This window comes from Phalacrocorax carbo, chromosome 3 (assembly GCF_963921805.1).
Source record: "Phalacrocorax carbo chromosome 3, bPhaCar2.1, whole genome shotgun sequence".
Lineage (NCBI taxonomy): Eukaryota > Metazoa > Chordata > Aves > Suliformes > Phalacrocoracidae > Phalacrocorax > Phalacrocorax carbo.
The window spans coordinates 93,924,576-93,946,935 of record NC_087515.1 but is presented as its reverse complement, the minus strand read 5'-3'; the positions used below and the strand labels follow the sequence as shown (position 1 = coordinate 93,946,935).

Below are 22,360 nucleotides of genomic sequence, written 5' to 3'. Positions count from 1 at the left end.
ATCTTACAAGAGTCTTAAGGAAGTTTTATTCTGCCATCTTCTGGTTTCGAGACTTGCATATTACCATAGGATACACTGAAATCACTGTGACTTTTATGTATATATATTTCCCTTTTCTGTTAAATTTTGTTGTAGTAAGGTAAAGCACGTATCACTCCATACTGAACTCATGCAGTATTCTGCTCCTACAGTGTTTTCACACAATTTTGTAAAATATGGTTTCATGCGTACATGTTTGCATGAATAAAAGGGTATTTTCTATTGTGCTGTGCTACCCGCGCAGTGAAAAAAGTAAGTACAAGGTGATATTTATGTGTCACTTTAAGGAACTCATACATTTTGCTCACTTTTAAGGCACATGTGATACTTGCATGTTGTTATACTTGAAAATGAATAGCCTCTACTTTGTTTCTTTTCTCGCCAATATCTTGCTGCATCACCATTAGTTTTCATAGATATTTAAAGGTCCATGAGTATTAGTAATTTGTTTGAGAAATATACTCATTGGTTCCTGTCAAAGAAGAAAAGTTGTGGGTTTTTTTCTGGCAGTAGATCCAGCATTTTTATCTGTGCTTATTTTGTGTTGGATATGCTGGACCTCTCCTAGCTTCATCCAATTTTATTATAATCCACAATTTGAAAGCATATGTGATAAGGGATTTACTGCACCTAGGGGTAAATTAACAGAAGTGCTTAGCACTTAAGTAAAAAATTAGTAAAATAACGATATCTGTTTTCAGCTGTGCAGTATCTTTACGTGGCTTATTGAAACATACAGTATAGCATATAGCACCAAAATAGGCTAGCCTCAGTGAAGGTGTTCTGAGTGTATCTGTTCGGTACGTTGTGTTAGAACAATCCAAATAAGTTCTAATTTGTAGTATATTCAATGCTACATGTGTGTACCCATGCGTCTTCAGAATGGCAGTTAGACTCAGTGTCATTTCACAGCTTGCAGGAAGCAGCTATCTATCCTGTTCCTGGAGTACCTGTATGAGGATTGCTGTTATTTCTTGTGATATGCTTATCCAGGTGTAAAACATATCAGTAACATGTCTCAGAATCTTTGATTTTGAAAGATGGGGTTGGGGGAGGTTGAGAAAGGGTGGGGGAAGTTTTTGCTTGTACATTTTTTTCCAGATTATCTTATTTTAACTTTTTACGCTCATGACTGAATGAGAAAGGTGAAGTAAAAGGGTCTATATAATCCTGGTTCTCAGTTAAAAAAACCCAAACCATAAAATAGTATTTCCTGCTCTCTCATGTCTTTTTTACAATGACCTACTTTTTCCCACTTCAGTTACTAGAAAGGTAACTAGGAAGTAGTCTGTCTGACATAAATATCTTCTATTTGCAGAGCCAATGGAACAAAGCTGCAAATGACTGCGTATGGTTTTTTTTTTTGTATTTGAATGCTCTAAGAGAAAAAAAAAAGCAACACTAAATAATTCAAAGGAAACTTATGTTTTCCTCTGATTTACTAATATCCCATAGTAATCTTTATTAGCATGCACCTGTAATCTTTAAATCAGTTTGTCACACCTTATATCCACTACTTTGCTCATGTCTAATAAACAAATTAATAATTTAATGTACCTAATAATACCTATTTAAAGATTATTACATAATTAGTGTAAATTTTTTCACATACCATCCATTTTTCACTGCCCTGTGATCTTCACAGAATCAGGACTGTGTACATATATTAGAATGGAAATTATTTCAAATAAGTAGCCTTTTTTTTTGTGCACTTGAATTAGCTTCAGTTTGGTTGGCAAGAGATCACAGTTATAAAGGCTGTTTTTATATTAATGTGTTTGGTTTATGCTTATTTGTCAATTTTCTTATAGGGAACAAATGGCCACAGAAATGTCAGAAATATTGTCTAGGTAGGTGAGAAGACTACTCTGAATGAACCAATCATTTTATAAGAAGAGATCACACATGAAATGGGTTGAATTATTATGGAATGAAAAATTATGGAATGAAAAATAATGGAATATTGGGGGGTTTTAAGTGCTAAGCAGATAAATTCTTTCTTTCACATAAATTTCCTTTATCAACAGCTCTTTTCCATATTTTTTTCCTGCTATTTTAATTGATTACATATCTATATAAAGAATAAGAATAGTTCACATACCCTGGTATTTTGTGTAATTTTGGTAATGTTTCTACAGCTTTCTTCTCTTTTCACCTTTCTTATAATGATAATAGAAAACCAGGGTCCACATCTTTCGAAGGAGGATGTCTGTGGATTCAGTTTAGAGTTAATGAAGTTATTTGATGTTAATGTAACTGTTAGTGCTCCTAATAAGAAAATATTCTAGCTATAATTCCCTTCAAATAAAAGCAGTTTTGAAAATTACCATGTTAAAAGCATCTTAAGATGCTCTTAAGACAGCTAAACAAAATCCCCTTCTGAGATTTCTTGAATGCTAATGGAAGATTTTATGCGCGATGCAGGAGGAAAGGAGAATGCAGATTCAGATCTGAACATAATTCTACTGTAACAGTCTCATGCTAGTTTGTGTTAGAATACTAATTTTCTGTTGAAAGAAATTGCTATAATGTCTTCCATATCAATGAGTAATTAGAAAGCGTTTGTGCAACTTGAGGACAAAAATAACCTTTTGACATTCATTTTCTGACGCTTATGTAAGAAGCAAAATTGTTTTAGAGTTTTTAAGTCAGTCTGTTAAACAGGCTACTATGCTGTGTCTATATAGTCTGAAGATGGTCAGTCTCGCATGATGGGTTTTTCTAGTTGTAGCGTTGATAATTAGGAATGCAGCTGTTAACTAAATTTGTTCGTTGCAGTGGCATTTTAAGAATAGGAATAAACAATGGTGCGTTATTAAGTTAGCACATGAATGTAGATGGTTAGATTGCATATATTGACTTCGTTCCAGTGACTGGCCAATTCTTAGTGTGCAAAAAATCACAAAACTTTGGGGCAAAATCCATATACTGGAAACTTTTGACTTGAGACTGATTATTTTTTTCTTAATCTGTAAATACTGGTTATAATACATAACATACAGATTGAGTGGTGAAGACTGATTGTCAAGTGTGATGCTCCTCTTACTGCCAGACTGTTTGCTTGAAGTCACGTAGAAAACAAAAGAGTGATCTGCACAGTGCAGAGTAGTACTGTAATGGAAAGGCTAAACCGTTCAATTGGATTAGCATTCTTAAAGATTACTAGTTTAACCAGAGATCTTACAGCCTAGTTCTGCTGCTCTAAATTATGTAGCAAACTCTTGGAGTGGTCGGTAGTGTTGCTAATTAAGGAAAATCCTTAGGATTTGTCAAATTAGGTTCAGGAAGGTTAGACACCAGGCAGTGGAAATTACATTTGGCAGCAACCCTTTAATGTCCTACAGGTATGCCAATGGTAGCAAAATATTAAAATATGTATTTTGAAGGAGACTGTCTAATGATTTATTTTACACTTATGAGTAGTGCTGAGGGTGAGGAAAAGTTCCTGTTCCTCAGCTATGTGCTGATTAAAATTTAAAGAGGTAATTTTTAATGTCAGATTTCTCACGTACCATAACTGAAAGCTGTGTATTGACTCAGATTAGTAGTGTGAGTAGGCATAATTAAGGTGATGCTGCAGTAAACAGTAAGATTCTGTAGTTTTAATTACATTTGAAGAGATAGTTCAGTTGCTATTAAGAACATTTGGTTGAACAGATTGTATTTTTCTATGAAACTTAAAAATAAATAGCATTTGTTATCTCTGCTTTCAGAACTGCTGTATCTACACAAAGACTTTCACAGAAAATGTATTTATAACCTATTAAGTTAAAAGGAAAAACAAACAACATAAAATTTCATAGTCCCACATGAGACCTTTATGGAAAAATAAACTTCAAAATAATATTCACTGGATTATAAATACTGTGATAATGTAACAGTCCCACAAAGATGTTTGCTGCTCAAACAGACTTTAACTGAGGAGGCCTGGTTTCTTCTTTTTCCCATGTGAATTTTTAAAGTGACATATTGCATCAAGTACTTTGCTACCCTGTTAAAGATCTAGTTTCTTCTGAACAAATCCTCCCAGATCCTGCAAGATAATTCAGTTTGCCTCATGTTCTTAGTCATGGGCATTAGCAGAGATTAGTAAAATCATGTCTGTTCCTGAATTCCTTGGTGTTTAAAAAGCATTCTGATCATCACTGAATGTTGGAGTGTTTTGAACTTAGTTTATATCCAAATAATCTAATGGAAGGTTGCCATTCCTAAGGGAGAGTTTTCCCCCTTCTTATCCATACTGTTTTTACGGAGAGAAGAAGAAGAAAAAAATATTTTCAGGTCTATATAAGTATGCATATAATGTTTGTTATGTGGGTAACCTTATACATACTGTTAAAGATGATGGAGATTTTACTAATACCTTCTCACTTGCATTTGCTGTTGACTTCGTTGCATACTACCTACAGGACGAATACCTTCTGTCTTTGAAAAACACTGTTTCTAGATGAGTCTTTTGATACTAGTCAGCCTTTCTTAGAGTGGCCTTTTTTCCCGTGGTATCTCTCAATGATTTTTGTCCCTGCACCCCCTCTCCAGCATAAATATTGCTGTTCTCAGACAGCTACTATACAATTAATATAGAATTAATTTGATTTCTTCTCTCAAATTAGAGTGTTGTCAAAGACATGGAATATTTTCCCTAGTCTGAGAACCAGGATTTTTTCCTAATCCAGTTTTAAATAGCAGGGAGAATGCCTTTTCTCCCTTCTCCATGTCTGCTTCAGAAATATTTTTTCTTGTCTGTTTTTCCAAAGGGAACTAAAAACGTATACAGCCACGCTTAGTTATCTGTATTCTGCATCTTGACTAGTACCAAGAAAAATGTACATCAGCATGGGATGAGGTACACATGAATAGAATATGCATCTTTTAATGCATAAGTGCTAATTATTAATGACAATTCCTTTTAATCTCTAGGCAACCAATCAGAATATTATATGATTTTTGGATGTAAAAGATGCTTTCACCTTTTTCTTAATCATTTGAACATCCTGAAAATAATATGGTGCTCTGCCTTTGAACAAAGTCCCTCTGCTGCCGATTTTCATTGTAGGAAGCGTGCTGCAGTGTTGACTGTGGGACCTGTTCATCCTGTTGTAACGATTCCTGTTTCATACTTGAAAAAATACACATATATATTTTTTTAATAATTGTAGGAGTCCTTTAGTTCAAGCCACAAAAGCTGCTGCTGGTACTAAGAAGCATGATCTCAGTAAGTGGAAATATGCAGAGCTTCGTGATACAATCAATACATCCTGTGGTAAGTTGGCTTGGGGTTTGGTTTGGTTTTTTTCTGATTTGAGAAAGAAGCCAAGTTGTGGTTGTATGAAAGGTGTTGCTTTCTTCCTATGACAAAGATAAAAACATGCTCATTAATTTATTCAGGTTTGACTGATTGTGAAATTAATTTTAAAAAGTTCTATTACCCTAAAGAGAACAACAAACTAAGCTATTTCCATATTGAGGAAACAGAATTTCCTTTGCTACCTTCTTTGCTGTTTATGATGTTAAACTGCTTGGGCCATAAAACACGTTAAAATTTCTTAACTAAATTGTCTCAGTTTTATGTATTTCCACAAAGGGAATAATAGTTCTGCTTTACCTAGAATTTGCCTGTTCTAAGGAAGTTTTTACTATCACTTCCTGCTGTTACCAAATCATGAAAAAACAAATATATCATCTAAAGCACAGCATAGAATATTTTCTATTTTAGATGTTCAGATTATTCTTTAATGTTCAGAATGCGCAACTTCATTTGGAAATCTCAACAGTTGGGACATTAATTATTTTCCCTCTGGTGTTATGAAGATAGAAACAGAGAGGATTTATTCCTTTATTAAATATTACTGTTTCTTCCTGCTTCTGATTGAAAGCAGTTGGTTAATTTCTGATTTAAGATAACTCAGAGTTTCTCCCTGGATGTAGAAATAGGAAAACAAACCCATTCTCTTCACTTGTATTTAGAACCCAAAGTTAGCTCCAAAGTCTAGCTGTGTCTCTGTTGTTTTTACGTACGCAAGACTGGAGCAATGTTTTCAGCTGAATAGGTGCTGCAGTAATACATGGTGCTGATGCATATCCATCCCTAGTGAAGCCAGTTTGGATGCCCTTAGGTGACTAATGAAAAAGCCTTGCAATTATTCAGCCTCTTAGTATTATGAAATTCAGCAAAATTAAAATACATTTAATAAAGTGGAAAAAGAACTTAGATCTGAGCAGTGAAATGGCTGACTTTCTTTTTTTTCAGCTGCAGAAATAAAGTTCAGCGGTGAAATTTTATCTGTTTCTGTACTGCTTGGCTTGTGATAATGTCAACAGACAAATTTAGTAAAGTGCTAATTTTATTTGTAGCATTTCACTGCTCCAGATCTTACAGTAGAACAGCCACTTTGGGGACTGCCATTCCTCTAAAGGAGAAAAGGATATATAGCACTCCAAGGATCCTTCTGGGCCATAAAATACAGTCCCTGTTGCTGCAGAGAATGAGTTTATTGCATCATATTATAACATATTAGTGTTACAAACTGATCTAAAAATTGTGTGCCTATCAATATAGAAAAGCATTTCATAGATAATTTTTCTTATTTTTTTCCTCGCTCCTCCCTTCCTTCCTCATTTTTGAGACAGATATTGAACTGTTGGCGGCTTGCAGGGAAGAGTTTCACAGGAGGCTGAAGGTTTATCATGCTTGGAAATCCAAGAATAAGAAACGCAATGCAGAAACAGAGCAGCGTGCTCCCAAATCAGTCACGGACTATGGTGAGGAGAGATAATTTCGTATTTAAAATAATCTTGGTGACAATATTCTAAAGAAAACATTGCTAGAATGAATTTTGGTTTTGCTTGGCTGAAGGAAATTCTTGGGGGCTTTAGGTTACTTTTATATTGATTTAAGGTACATATTTTGGAAAGATTGTAACTGGCAAATACTTTGCAGAAAGTAGAAGGAGACCCCGATACATGTACTGAATAGCTCTCCCTAAAAGCTTTTCTCATACCAACTCACATCTGTTAAGAATAGTTCTTGGTTTGATGTTGCAGTTGCTGGCATTTTTGCTCAATGTTCTTTGCTGTGCTACTTAAGACTAAGGAAGGTCGTTTTCCATTTATGAAAATGTGGTTTGCATTTTGGGACTTTTGAGACTGTGTTTTTGAGGTGGTTCATACTAGTTCTGACCTCTGTAATTATGAATGTCGCTTTCTGAAAGCACTTAGTGTTCAGAATCAGAGAATTTATACCTAAGGACAGAATAGGGATTCCAAAAATAGTTAGCAAATAATCCATGTCTCAGAGAATTGTAAGTGATTTTTTTGGTGCTATAAAAAACAAGATTAGAAGGAATCACGGGGTATAAGGGTATTGGTGATAAGGGTTTGGTTTTTTTTTCCCCCCTCCTGCTTTTATTCTTTTCTAAGATACTGATATATAGACATAGATGTAGATGCTTTTAAAAGGTGCTAATAATTCCCTCATTTGCATTACTGTAAGCCTTATATATTTCAGGTTGCATTCTCTCTTTTTAAATTCTATGAGCGTTGATTTGCAGTTTTTGATTATGGGATGACGAATTTTGCACAGTCCCTGCTTTCATACTAGAGTGTCATTCTGCCGATTTCACAGATGGGTGTTTATTGTCAAAGCAAGGTACTAATGAAAATAAATGACTACCTTTTTAAATTCAACAAGAAGGTGTAGGAGTTACCATGTTTAACACTACCAGACCTGAAAACTAGGTGCCCAGTTTCTGGAGTGATATTTGCAGAGCAGATTGTTACTCTTTCCCCAGCACCTCTCCTCCTCCAAGTCCAGTGATCGTCTGTTATAGAAGAAATCTAGGAAATGAACAGAATCACAACAGATGGATATAATAATGTAGTCAGATCTTTCCTGCTGTCCTTGTGTTCCTGGCCACACAGTTAATGGGGAGAGGCAGAGGAAAGGGAAGATGGGGAGAAGATGTTCTCCCCAAAGTCCTCTTAGCCTGGCCTTAAAGCATTGTCCTGGGACATAGGGGATACAGATCCCAGGGGGTACAGGTGCCATGCTTAGTGTTAGTTCCTATACGAAGGTGTCTCCTACCCCTTGATTCATTTACTGAGTTAATGCATTGCTTGAGCATTACCTGAGAATTTGAGCTTTTCAGGGAACTTTGGTACACATATATGGCAGGTGAAATCTGGACCCCTGGAAATTATGTTATCAGAGAAGGGGTCCTTACCACCATGCCTAGTGATGTAGTTTTAAGTGCTTAAGAAAGCGTATGACTGGAACAGCACTAAAAGGCATTTGAAGCACTTCTGCAAAGTGGTAAGTTGCTTTGAATTTGAGCTCGCAAATTCTGTCTGGAGCTAAATGGATAAAATAAATATTCATGCACAGCATTGCTGATGGGAAGTAGCAAAGAGCAGATGATCTTTGGATTTGTGCAGATAAAGCTTAGAATATTCATGATCTCATCACAGTTAGGCATTTACAGCATTCTTTTCAATGTTTTCCATTGCATTTTTTTTACTTTGCTTGAAATATGGCTTCATATTTCTGAAGAAAAGTTAGAACGTTGCAGTTCAGAAGGAAGTCTCTCCTAGTGACCTTTAGAGACTCTTGTTACTGTCAGAAGTAATTCTTCCTATTGCAAATAATTATATACTACATCGGCATTTCACATCTATGTATTGTAATGATCTGAGAAGGCAGAAAGAAGGAGCTCTGATTTCTGAGATATTTAAGCTAGAAGTCTTTTGGGTGTCAGTGGATGTGTGCTTCAAACGATGTAGTTACTTCTTTCCGTCTTTTCACTGATGTCATAATTTTATGGGCATCCTTTAATTAAATTAATACATTCAGTATAGAAGCTAAACACTAGTCTGTGTATTATTATTGGAATAGGCAGATTTGGTATTAATGGAGGTCTGGAAATATTTCCCTAGCAGAAGTGTCAAAAATTAAAAGTACTACATTAATTAACTAGCAGATTTGTTATAGTAATCTGTGCTTAGCACGTATACAGCTGAGGTTTTGTAACAGGCATTGCAAATCGTTGAAGTAATCCATTTCAAAATTAAATGCTGGTGAAAATAAAAGCACTTGGAAATCTATGAAACTTGAGAAAAGGAGACATTTTATGTATGTCAGTGAGCAAAAAATGAATAGAAATACTTAGCTCGGCATCTGTGTTTATCTTGTAACTAGAATTGCCATTTGTCTATCATCAGCATTGGTGAAAAATGTTGAGGTAATGAAACTATAACTTATAAAGGATCAGCACTTTCATGTTTTGTTCAACATGTAATGTTTGTTCACAGATTTTGCACCATTTTTGAGCAACTCACGTAAGTGGGGAGATGGTTATTTAAGCTAACTTTGAAGAATAGGAACACTTGAGAGCTCTTTACTAACATTAATTAATCCAGTGTTTTGCTACACATGTACATAGAATTTAATTATTTAAAAAAAATCTATTTTGCAATGTGGCAATGTTATTCAACTGATGGTAATTATATGTTACTCTAATAATTTACAAATGTATTTTACTGTTTATCTTCATGAGATCCTACCCCTTTGAGCAGTCATGGGAAGGGAGGATGAAATAACCTTTTTGTGTAGGTTATCTGAAGGTATAATTCCTAATTTTTTTCTCTTTTTATCCTCCTCTCCTCAAGAAATACTGTGCTTGTTCTGACATTCTTTATTGTCTGCACCTGGATTTTTGTTGTAGCAAAACTCTGGAATCAACTTAATATAACAGCTATTTACCTAGCGCACAAACTAACATTCAGGTGATGGTTTCTTTTGAATAAAGAACTACAATCCCATAACACTGAAAAGTAGAGGCTGTATTTGCTGCTTAGCATTCCTGTCCTCTGGATTTCCTCTTGGACTTAGGTATGTATAGGGGTAGAAATAAGCCTTAGCAATTACCATTGCAGTGCAAAAAGTGTTTGACAATACTAAAGCACTGATCTGCTGTGATACATGTTCAATTTGCAGAAAATAGAGTTAATTTCCTATAAACTTTAGAATATGTCTCCCTGTAAAATACATGCTTTGTCAGAGTTGATGTATAAAGGTAGCATTCACCTATTAAAAGTTGTTTTGTGTTTTGTCTATTTATGTAGACATGGAAAAAAAAATTGGGGGGTATGATTTCTATAGTACATATATTTTTTTAAGATTCTGCTCTTCACATTTAGAAAAGCTATTTTTGCTTGAATCTAAGTGAAAGAAATGTCAAGGTGCAGTTGCTAGTCTATTAGCCTTGTTCATAACTAAAAATATGTTATTAGAAGTGATTGTCATTTTTTCATTTATTTAATTTTAGCTCAAAAGTTAGCTTTGCTGCTTCATTAGACAATGGACAAAAAAGGAATTAATTATTTTCTTTATGGTGAAACGTAGAACTGTTAATACTGATTTTCTTTTGTAGAGAAGGCATAGATTCGCATTCAGAAATTCTGAAACACGATGTTGGTAATGGTAGTATTGTAAACCACTAAAACAAGATCAGTAATAAACTTTTGCAGGAGGCAGTTTATTAAAGGAAAGGATCTTCCTTGTAAGAGCATTTACTATTTAAAACTGATTATGATAGTCCATACATGACATTAAGAAGGTCACTCAGTTGATGAGTTAACACAGAGGTTATTTGCTCTTATTCAAAAGAAAGTTTCTCTCCAAAGTCTGAAATGTGTGGGACTCAGAGAGAGTCCAAAAATACATATGGGAAATGTTGACCAAAAATATATATGAAGCTTTAAAAGATTTCAGGTAACTCTGTCTTCTCTAGAAGTTTGGTCTGTTGATCTTAATGGTTTGAAATAAACACTTTCTTTTAAAATAGAAAGCAGCCAGAGAGTAGTTCTAATGCTGGATTTTGGTACACAGAAATCTAGACAGAAATTTATGTTTGGTGCCAGCTTTGTAGCAAGCAATATTTGTTGTCAACATTTCTATTAACAAATTAGTCATTTCTAACAGTATTACACATCCTTCTGTGCTGACTGTCAAAAACCTTCAAGTGGTGCTTTGTATTTTTGTAACTGAAAATGCTTCTTTGCACTGTGACCTTGTTTTACAAAGAGGCGGACTGAATTAGAGCAGTTACTGATAAATGTTCCTGGTTGGTAAGACATTCTATATGGGAAGTTTTACCTTAAATACTGATTTAAAGCAGAATGTGTTGTTTCACTCTGGTTGTTTTGTGTAAATGTACGTGATGCCATTGAGCAACCTAGTTTTACATATAGATACAATAGTTAACATGAGCCTTTCCTCACCAGTGTTGTAGCTGTAGAGATTAAAAGACAGAACATTATCTGAGACGGGAATACTTTTTAGGTTTGAGACTTTGGATGACCTTGTATTCAGAGAGAATCTCTCAGGTTTTGGGGGCTTGGTTTGGTTTTTGGGGGGTTTTGTTTGGTTGGGTGGGTTGGTTTTGTTTTTGTTGGGGTTTTCTTGTTTTTTTCGGGGGGGTTTGGTTTTTGGGGGGGGATGAGGAGGATCCTTTGCTGATTAATCAAGCAAGTCGTAATATGGCTTTTTTCTATTATTTTTTATTTGCTTGTTTGTTTTTTTTTTCCCTATGATAGCTCAACAGAACCCGGCAACCCAGCTACCAACCAGACAACAAGAGATTGAAATAAACAGACAACAGCGTTACTTCCGCATTCCCTTCATCCGTCCCGCGGACCAATACAAAGATCCCCAGAACAAGAAGAAGGGTTGGTGGTATGCGCATTTTGATGGGCCATGGATTGCTCGACAAATGGAACTTCATCCTGACAAGGCACCCATTCTCCTTGTAGCGGGTTGGTATTGAAAGCAAAATTCAAATGTTGGAAAGCTTCAGAGTTGAAAACTTACTTTAGAAAAAGAGACTGATGATACAAGTTTCCCAAGCTGTTTCCTCTTTTTTTCATCAGCAGTTCTTGTCTGGGCAGAATTTGAGGATTTGGGACTGCTGTTGATGGTGGCCAAATGTTACAGGGTTTCATTTGGAGATGTAACTTGTCACGTGTTTTATTTGTACTTGTACTTCAATCTGGGAAATCATTGACCGAGTGGGAATCCAAGTGTAAATGTTTTTATTATTAAGTGTCTTCAGATTATTTGCTGAACCTGGAGACAGTGGGAAGATAAAACATCACAATGTATCTGAGAAAGTTCTACTCATCTTTGTATTGGGTTTTAGTCAGCTTCGAAAAATTACAGCAGTTTGTATCAAAACAATTTATGCATGTAATATATTGTCTTTCTGTAGTGCGGTGCTAATAGCAAACTGATGCTTTTACTGTATTTATGCTGCCTAATGTGGGAGAATAGCTTTTTAATCTTAAAATAAAAACTGTGTCAATGGATAGGTAGAGATTTACCTGGTAATGAAATGTATCCTCCTTTTCTGGAGGATAAAGAAAGGGGGAGAAAACACTGCAGAAATGCTGCTTACAGTTCTGTGGTTTGAGTTTTTGTGTTTAACTTGGGGACTGATGAAAAGGCTATAACCAACTTGTAATTTGTTTAGCTTCAGAGCGATGCTTTACTAGCAACAAAAGTTCCTTTGTTTTCTGCGAATTACATTTAATAGAATTCCATATACCAACTGTTGCCTGTTCAGTGTCACAGCCCATAGCTAAAAGCAGCATTGCTGTCATGAATACCACATTCAATGGATCAACTATTAAAAATCAGGTTAAAATATCGCGAGTGAGCTACACTCATCATTTCATTGGATTCCCTGTGTCAGTCCCATTTGGTAAACCCTGTTTGTTTAGCATGGGAGGCTGACAGATTTAAGAATGCTGGCTACTTCATCAAAAGTCTCAAGTTCTGAGTCGCTTTGCTACATTTAAACAAATTAATTAATAACAGCGGTTCACTGGAGAACTGAAAGTAATGTGTAAAACAAATGTGGTTGTTACCCCGTAGTGGATTTCAGGAGACTATATCAAGATGCTGTTTTTTTGAGCTTCTTTCCTTTGTTCTTTTTTACTTGCTTTTTAAGCACAATTTTGTCAGTTGCGGCATCTGATACTAGTTTATTTTGATACCTCTTTTCTGCTCCGTGTGTTTAAAAAAAAAAACAAACAAAAAACCAAAATAAAAAACACAATCAATCAAAAAAACCCACAAAACACCAAACCAAAAACAAACCCCCACCAACCCCCCCCAAACCAACCAACCAACAAAACCCAAAACCCACAAACACCCCACCCCTCCCCTCCTCTTCTCCCACCCCCCCACACCCCCACAAAAAACAACAGCAACAAAAAAAAAAAAAACAATCTGCATCTGAGGACTGATTTCCCCATAAGCTCTGAAGTCTGTTAACAAATCAGAGCTTGAGAGAGGAAATCTGATCAACAAAAATCTAATCTTTGTTAATGGGACTTTATATTTTCCCTTTACCGTTTCAGGTAAGGACGATATGGATATGTGTGAGCTTAATCTTGAAGAGACTGGCTTAACTCGAAAGCGAGGTGCTGAAATTTTGCCGAGACAGTTTGAAGAAATCTGGGAGCGCTGTGGAGGTATCCAGTATCTTCGAAATGCAATTGAAAGCAGACAAGCTCGTCCTACGTATGCTACAGCTATGCTGCAGAACCTGTTGAAGTAAATGGTCATTTTGCACAGTAGCGTTCGAGATGAGAACCCTTGCCCGTGATACAAAGGGAAGAGTTCCTCTGTGCAACAGAGGACATACAAGTTCTATAATCATATTAGAGATGTTTAATATAAAGTGAACAGATTTTATTAATCATGTGGTTTGTTAATTTGTACTTTATGATGTTTAATTTGTGGAGTGAACCTTACTAGGTAGGAGGACCTTGAAGAAATTTCAGTCAGTGTAGTTTGTTGCATTTTGTTCATAAGTTTCGTTTCTTTAACGGTTTCTGTTCTAGCTCTTCACGCTTCTAAGCCATCTGTCTCTACTCGGGTACATACACAAAGAACTGCATTGCAACCACCTTTTTATAAAATCCCCTTTAATACACTGAACAGTTGGCTTCAAGTGGTGGCCTAGTAAAGAGGATATGCTGTTCCTAGTAACTGGAATTGTGAGGCCTTAGCTTTGACTTCCGTTCTGGAGAAGTTGGAGTATACTTTTATATAATCTGAGACATTTTATGTCCTGATTTGAAAACTGGTTAGTGTCTGTATTTACTGACTTTCTTGGAAACTGGTGGGAAATCCTCCTAAACTCGAGACCTTTAAATTCCTATTTAATGCATTCTCTGTCTTGGTCTGAGAGAAATGGTTTTCTGTACATTCTGAGAAGAGCATTCATGTATGTCAGTAATGTGTGATATTGGAGATACTCAAGGTGTGTACTGCTCGTTAGGGCTTATACCACTTCTCTCTTTGTTTCTTTTTTCTCCTCTTAAGCACAAATTTCCTTTAGACTTTTTTTTTTCCTGACCAAATTTCCATTAGGAATTCTTGGACAGTTTGTTTATGCAGGTAGTGTAATTCCAATATATTATGCAGAAGTGTTTAAGACTTGCATCTGGAGGCATATACGGTTAAGGATAGCGTAAGGGAAATAAGTTCAGCTTTTTGGTGGGAGTATAACTTAACTGAATATTGAGGCCTAAGCCTCAGACATCTTGTTTATTTTAGTTGTAACAAGATGCACAAGGTCTGTACGTTTTGTTAGATTGATTAAAAATTTGGTCCAATAACGTCACCTTAATGCCATGTGCTGATGAAACAGCTCCAGTGTTTAGTACACTGGAGTATCCCAGTGAGTCAGACAACTGAGCTTTATCTTAACCTCCCCCATCAAGTTTTGTAGCTTGTAACAGTTCCCTTATTAAGCAGTTTGTTTGGGGAGTGTTTGTGGGTGGGAATTATTAATATCATAGTCTTAAGATGCATCTTGTTCACTTACATGAACATTGTTTCACCATGCTGGCCATTATTTCAATAAATTGAACTTGATTATTTATTCTCTCTGCAATGGGAATTTGAAATACAAGTAGCTAGATGTCCAATTACTTATTCAACCCGATTTAAAATGAAGTCTTGCTCTGTCAATTGACAAAATTTGCTTACGCTATAAACCAACTTCCTCAGTGTTTACTCAGTTTGAAACTTCATGGAAACTTTAGTTTTCAAATACATAACTATACTTATTAAATAACTCTCAAGAGGTGCAGTTCTGTAGCACAGAGGAAGCTCACGGTGCATATATCCTCGCTGACCTTAGATTGTGCTTGCATGCCGCAGCCTGCATCTTGTTATAAATGCACTCCTTACTGTAATACTCGTGGAGATGTTTGAGTAATACATTAACGCTGCGTAAGTCTGCTGCATCAGGGACTCCGGGCATCCACTGCGTACCCAGTCTGCTTTTTGGTCATGTGACTGCAAACAAGAAAATGTTTTCCCTTTACCCAAACAAATTCTTCACTGAAGCAGTAATTTTTGGCTACAAGATGGAAGCGCATCAGACTGCTGGCTAGCAAAGTTGTGTGCAAGCCCGTTCGGTGTTGTGTGAGTTTAAAGGTGCTGCTTCTGAAATACAGATTACTGGTTTAACGCTTTACTGAATTGGAACCAAAGTTTCAGAACTTCCAGACTCCACAAACTGAGCACCGCAAGAAGCTGTGATCATTCATGCAATAAAGGAGGAAAAATCACTGAACTGATAGTGCTGAGATGCCCCACTCTGTATTTATTGTTATCTAGGTTTAACTGAACACACTCAGTCTCAGTTCATACATACATATATAAAATTAAATAAAATGGATCTTATGAGACTGAACGTGGTAAGCAAAGAACCTCAATACTTAAGTGTGTGTATGTATATACACATATATATATGCTTAAACATTTTAGTATATATATGTGTAAACATACTTATGGGGAACTTAAAATAAATAAGGTGGCTAACTGAATTTTTCCAGTCTGTTCCGTTGATTATGCCAGGTTTTCCTTGACTGGCATCAGAAAGAAAATTTATTTTTCCGAATGGGGTGTTTGGGAGTTCTCGTTAACTGTAAATGACTAACAGATCTGAGCTATGAGGAAAATAAAATTGGCTTTGAAACAGTGGAAGAGGAGCTGGTGGCTGGATGTTCTCAAAGGAGCTGTTCCCACCTCTCTGCACTGCTCCAGCGGTGTGCCTGAGGCAAGCAGAAGACGCATTTGAAAAATCAGGGTATTCTAGCCTGCACAGTAGCACGCCTTTTTTTTTCTGCTCCAAAAGCAGCATCTGCTTGTAGTTTTACTGATCTTTTTGTGCAACAAAATTATTTTTCAATTAATTTCAGTTGGTTTTTTTTTTAAATATCAGGCAATATTCAGCTGCTTACTGATTGTTTCCATGGCCCCATCTACCGCGTCAGATAAATTACATTGTTGGTCAATTTGGAGAGGAAATAAAAAAAGGGAGGGAGTGGGTCGGTCTGTAGGATTGTAGTATTACCTAACGCCCTTCTGATCTACGGTTATAAGGAAGAGAGTAATGTGGTTTTTGAAGCAAAATGATGAGGTAAACATGTTGCCTTGGTTCTGTGTGTTTGATTTTTAACAACAACAACAAAAAATCTTCCCGCCTCTCAGCGAAGTTGTGCGTTATAGCTGAGATCATCTGCGTGAAACACTCCAGAAAACAAAGGAGAGGAGGAGAATCCCTGTGCCAGGCTGCGTTCCTGACTAGGTGATCCAAGAATATGAATTGTCTAGAGAATGCTTCTTCGAGGATCGCAAGGTCATTAAATGCTTGTCTTTCATCCACTGATAAGATTGTTTTTCTTTACCTAGTTGAATCCTTTGGGGTTTTCTCCAAAATGTTTATTTAAAGTATTTAAATGACCTCCTAATACTGTACTGAAAATTTAAAAAAAATAAATACATTCCATGTTGAAATCTTGGTTGTATCTCTGTTACCGTTTTGTCTTTAAAGATTTGAAGTGTAATAAGTACGGGCAGGTTAAGTTGTGAGGATAAAAGGATTTCTGTGCTGCAGCTGCATAATGCTTTTCTGTGAGTTGTTCATGGCTAGCAAGGGTTTCGTCTTCACTTTCTAAGGTGAGTGTCCCTCTAAAACAACGTTCTGACATGAAGAAATTCTGACTTTGCTATCTTTAAGTCTCATACCTCATTTCTCAGTATTTGTGGCACAAGTATCTTTTTATTACTATTTTTTAACCTTTGTGGCTGTCGTTTCCAATGTATGTCATCTGTGCTGTGTGCTGGTTGCAACTTCTTCATCAGTGACTAGTGAAACCACTTGCGATGCTTGGAGTGTGTGCGTGGTGATCTTTGGGGTGTTGCTTTTATTGTGAAAAAAAAAGTTATCAAACTTTCTTGTCTTAAGGGCCAAATCAGAGAGGTATTTGTTTGAATTAGTTCAGTCTTCTTAAATTAGACTTCAATATCTAGGAGAGAGAATTTTATTTCACTTTCCTATGTCCTTCAGTTCCAGCTGTCGCTTTACATCAGTTCTAAGATAACGTGATGTGTCAAAGTGTGAGATTAAATACCAGTTCAATTCCCTGTGAAATTTTCAAGTAAATAGTTTTATTATATTTTATTGAAATACAAAAGGCTTACATCCAGCAAATATATTTGGTAATTAACAGTTGAGAGTGATAAATACAGTCATGAATAATCATCATTAAAGTACACATTTGAAAATTACTTATTCTTTAATCTGACTAGTGATAACTAGTATGAATTAAAATGTACTAAACACATACAAAAATACATTTGTAATGGAAAAAACCTGAACGCTTTCAGCATTCTTAACTTACACGAGCAGTAGTGAAAAGCTGACGTTAGGCAGGGATGGCTTCCAGCGCCCTGCAAGAAGTATTTTTAAAGTAGAGTTTTATTCTGAAGTGTTGCTGTGTAAAACCACATCTTCGATTTTTTTTTTTTTTTTTACTTTTTTTCCTAGTTCAGTAAAGTAAATAAAAATACTATTTCAGCTGTAGAAACTCAACCTCATATTCTTGGTGCGTTGCCTTCATTTGTACGCGGTCACCAGTTTCGGTGGTTTTGCAGGCGAGTCTGTGCAGTGATTGTTTGGAATTCGTAAACAGTTCCTCTGAGCGTACATAAGAAGGTAAACTAAAGTTCAGTCTTTGCTGTGGTAACTGCATGGTGCAAAGTAAAAGAATTGTCACTAAAATCAGCTGCTGCCCTGCATACGGGGAAGTTTCAGATCTGGCTGAGGAGCTGCCATCCAGTGTAGTCGTGAACCTTGTAGAAGCTCAGTTTGAGCTGTAAGTATGACTTCTGGTATGCACCAAGCAGCAGACAGTGCCTGAATATTATACAACACTGGTGCAGCGTATAAATGCATATATATATATATATATATACACACACACACTCTCAAGAGAAACATGTTCAAGGTAAAGTCACGCTCATACGTGAATCAGGATTGTGGGTCTGTAGAGCATAAATTACTAAGCCTATAAAACATTTAATGGCCACCCGTTGCCTGCTTATATTTCTTCTACAAAAACTAATGGGAACCTCTCGGATTTCTTTGTATGTTGAGTAAGTGTACGTGTTTGTGTGCGACACGAATCTGCTTGCCACCGAGAGGGATACAAATCCCATGTTCTGAAAAGATGAAACTGCAGGAGGTATTGTGCCTCAGCAAAAAGTCTGGAGTCTCAGGATAAGACAGTTTAACTGTCTCCAGAAATCAAGCAGTGAAGGGGAGATGTACACGTGTGTACATAATGTCGTTATTAACAGAAAAAAAGGGACCTGATGTTCATAAAGACCACTAAAAAGAATTATCCCAACGTGTGCGTGCTTTGCAATGTGAGCGTTGTAGGGAGAGAACGAAAAAGTTCCCAAAGCCTTTTAATGTGGCCTTTGGTCAACACCGGCTCTTATTTCCGTGTTGCCCCTCACATGAGCGTGTGCAAGGAAGGTTAACGAAAGGGTGTAGAAACGCAGCAAAGCGTCATCAATGTTTTTACCAGAACGGTTGTGACATCCAATATTGAAAACAGTCACAGCTTGGCAAAACCTGGTTTTAGCGCTCAGCTCTCAAATAAAAGGACAGTTGAGATGTGTAAGCACTGGGCGCTTAATGCATGCGTGATAACCCTGGTGACTTCTTATTAGGCCAATTTTAGACGTGGTCAAATAGTTGGTCGACTTTGTCATGTTGGGTTTTTTAGTAAAACAATTTTTTAAATGTGTGTCCATTTTAAAGCAAAAACGTTCTATCTTTAGGAATCCTTGAATTTTTTTTTCTTGTGCACAATCAACCTGAAGTCCGGTCTTGAATGGTGCAGGCCGCCTTTTTTAAATACCTGTAAGAGAAACTCTCATAAGACATTTGAAAAGCATTTTTGAATTTGAAAATATATTATCTACTGCTAATGGGCAAGACCTCACTAAAATCTGATGAGATAATCTCCAGTTCATTGTAAGGAGAACTGAATTAATCCTGAAGTTATTTTACATACTAAGTCATCGAGCTCAGAGTAAAATTACTATTTCTCCTGTATGAAATAACAAACGAGTACCACCTGCGTCACCATAATCTGAAGAAGATATCTTTGTAAAATAATCAGAATGCCGTGTGCTATAGAAGAAGCCGTATCGAAAGTATCTGCAGGGTTCACAGTCACGGCACACCTGGGGTAAAACAGTCTCGGTGACGTTCAGCTCCTGGGCATTGGTTTAAGCGTGAGAGCAGCAACTGCTGTGCATTTGTAAAACCTGACGCCCGGCCTCGTCGAGCGAAGAGCACAGCGCTTCCGACGCTGTACGGTTTTCCAGGTCTTCCTTCCCTCATGATTTGGGTTACGAAACACTAAATCTCTGAGGTTGGTGGGGAAGCTCTAACAGGCTAACTCGTATTGTCGTATTGTTCTAGTGCAAAATACTCTTTGCTTGATGGTCCAGGTGACTGACATGAGGATGAAACAATGGCAGTCTTCGTCTTCTCCTCAAATTTAATTTCAGTCATCTTTCTTGGTGGCTGACAGGCAGTTTTTCAGAGGATCATGCTGTGTGTCCTGTCCGTCACTGGTTTTGGTGGGCAAAGAATGATGTATTTCATGTATTTCTTAGGGAGACTCTAGAATGGCTTTTAGGCTTCATCAGAATTACATCAAATGAAGCAGTCTTTGTCCACGCCAATTAGATTCAGCATTATGAAACAAATTATTCTGCCATCCTCTTATCCAGCGCTTTATTTCCAGTGCTTCTGGGCTTTTTGATGTCAAATACTTCTGAGTCCTCTAAGGTTTTTATCTAAGTTTTTTAAAACTGATTTTCTGTGCTGTCTGTTGCGGCACAGTTCTTTTGCAAGCTTAGAAAAGTTGGTGACGACTCTTCAGATGAGATCCTTTTTCTTTTCAAGGGTTAGATCCATGACTGAATTTTGCCAGATAATGTCTTGAAAAAGAAGCCTACCCCCGCCCCGCGCCGTGTACGAGCACGAATAAAAGACGAGTTTATGAAGTAGCATCCATTAGACCAGCTGAAAAATAATAGACTTTACAGGCAGCTTGACATAAGCCCCTTAGAGCGGAAAAGCAACGCGCTCTAGTTTTCAGCACCTTAGTCACTGAGCAGAGGATGTCCAGCATGGTCCCTAACAGGGACAGCGGATGTTACAAGGGGAAAGTTTGCATTTTGAATGAGGTGGCGTCTTCAGCTTTCATCTCAAAGGAGCAGAGAGGACACGTGTAGGTGAGGAAGGCAGGAGGGACCCAGATCAGCAGGATCATTTTTAGAGAACTTGGGCACGTTTGACTCTCAACCACGGTAGGCCAACTGGATGTGGACTTGCTGGCCTCGCGTCGCAGCCTGAGCGAGCTCATCCCCTTGAACACGTGCATTCTGGCTCATTGTCGCGTTCTGCTTTGGCCCGAAGAACGGTGACCGTCACAGTTGTTTTATTGCTCATGCTGTGCTCTTTGCGGAGCAAGACGCTCCGGGTTCCCAGAGACCTAACCACGTAGAGGGGGGCTGTGGCTTTCAGCTGCTCGCAAGAACTTGCATCTTCTACTGATCTCAGAGATAAGGAAGAGCAAGTTCTTCACCTGGATGTGAGACATGTTTGTTAATTCCTGGATGGGTAATTGGGTGAAAACCCAACCAAATGAAATGTTTTCTGATAACTAAGCTTTGCAGTAATTTTCCATGTAGTGACCCTGTAACTAAACTGGAGACATTTTTCATGCTTAGGAAGGAATTGAAGGGGTTTTTAGCTTCTGCTGGAATTTTATGCTTATTTTCATATACATCTTTATAAATACAGAGCTGTACTTACTGTAAATAGTATGTCCTAAAAAGCTGTGGCTGCTGTCATTACGCATGGCAAAGCAGAATTTAAAGACTGGAGTTTTCAATTTGGCCTAAGGGCTCTAGATAGCCACCTCCTCCCGAAAATCCAATTAAAGTGCCATATTCTCTTTTAAACATCCGAGCCCCAAAGGAGCTTTCCAGATTGTGATACGGAAGCGATGCTCTTAGTTCCAGCTAACGAAAGCTGTGTTCTGCACACATTTTTCTTCCTCTATCGTCTTTTATTGAGTCATTAAAAAATGTGTTCAACATATGGGCTCTGATGTAAACACTCATTTTGAACTTAAGTAATGGTGAAAAATGGCCAAAACCACCTCATCTTTTTTTTTTAAAACCCATTTCTATTTTGCAGTTGCCTCACTTCTCGCTAAATTAATTTCCTTAACTAGATCTTGAGAAGAACTTTGTCGATATACTTCTGACAATTCAATTAGAGTCTAGAATGACACAGGCCTGGTTTTCTCCCACAGATGTGCCATTTTATTCCTTTCATGAATTATTTAATGCTTTTGTAAGTAGTAATTTCGAGTTGTTCAGCTGGTATGAAAGTTTATTGGTCTGCAATTACCCACAGACACATTTCTTTTAAGAAGGGTGTAAAATACTAATTGCAAACGTCTGTGCGCAGAATTGGCGAAGCCAATTCACTCTCGAGCTTTTCCAAACTGCTGCTCCCTGCTGACTTGTCGCTCTCCGTCGCCGCGTTCCAGCCCCCCACTTGTCAGCTCAGTCTGTAACTGTCATCTTGAGTACTTGAAGAAACAGGCCTGGGCAGGGATCCTCTGATGAAGGTCAGTGAAGAGAGATCTTTCTCTATGGAATCGTTACTTGTTCCTGTGTTTATGTAACAACGTACTGGCTCAAGCCAAAGGTAGATGCAGCCAGGGATCCTGCGTCCCACAGTACGTGCCTGGTGCCCGGGCAATCCTCTACTGGTGTTTCCCTCAATAATAACGGGTACCGACAGCTGCAGTGAAAGCTTTTTGTTCCTAACTGGGCTGTGATTCAGAAGAATGAAAATGGCAA

At 37.2% G+C, this 22,360-nt stretch overlaps 1 protein-coding gene across 6 annotated transcripts in view; it reads left to right on the top strand.

The window, feature by feature from the left end:
- MYO6 (myosin VI) overlaps positions 1-16,325 on the top strand; it is a 116,002-nt gene extending 99,677 nt beyond the window's left edge. For 4 of the 6 annotated variants that reach the window (XM_064447775.1, XM_064447777.1, XM_064447772.1 and 1 more), the window contains 6 exons: positions 1,358-1,387; positions 1,851-1,889; positions 5,199-5,302; positions 6,670-6,801; positions 11,632-11,850; positions 13,456-16,325. In XM_064447775.1, coding sequence (XP_064303845.1) covers positions 1,358-1,387; positions 1,851-1,889; positions 5,199-5,302; positions 6,670-6,801; positions 11,632-11,850; positions 13,456-13,655 — 724 coding nt within the window. In that variant the 3' untranslated portion in view covers positions 13,656-16,325. Of the gene's footprint in view, positions 1-1,357; positions 1,388-1,850; positions 1,890-5,198; positions 5,303-6,669; positions 6,802-9,345; positions 11,608-11,631; positions 11,851-13,455 lie in introns of those variants that run through there. The other 2 variants (XM_064447776.1, XM_064447774.1) reach the window with 2 other exon arrangements.
- The last annotated feature ends 6,035 nt before the right edge of the window (positions 16,326-22,360 follow it).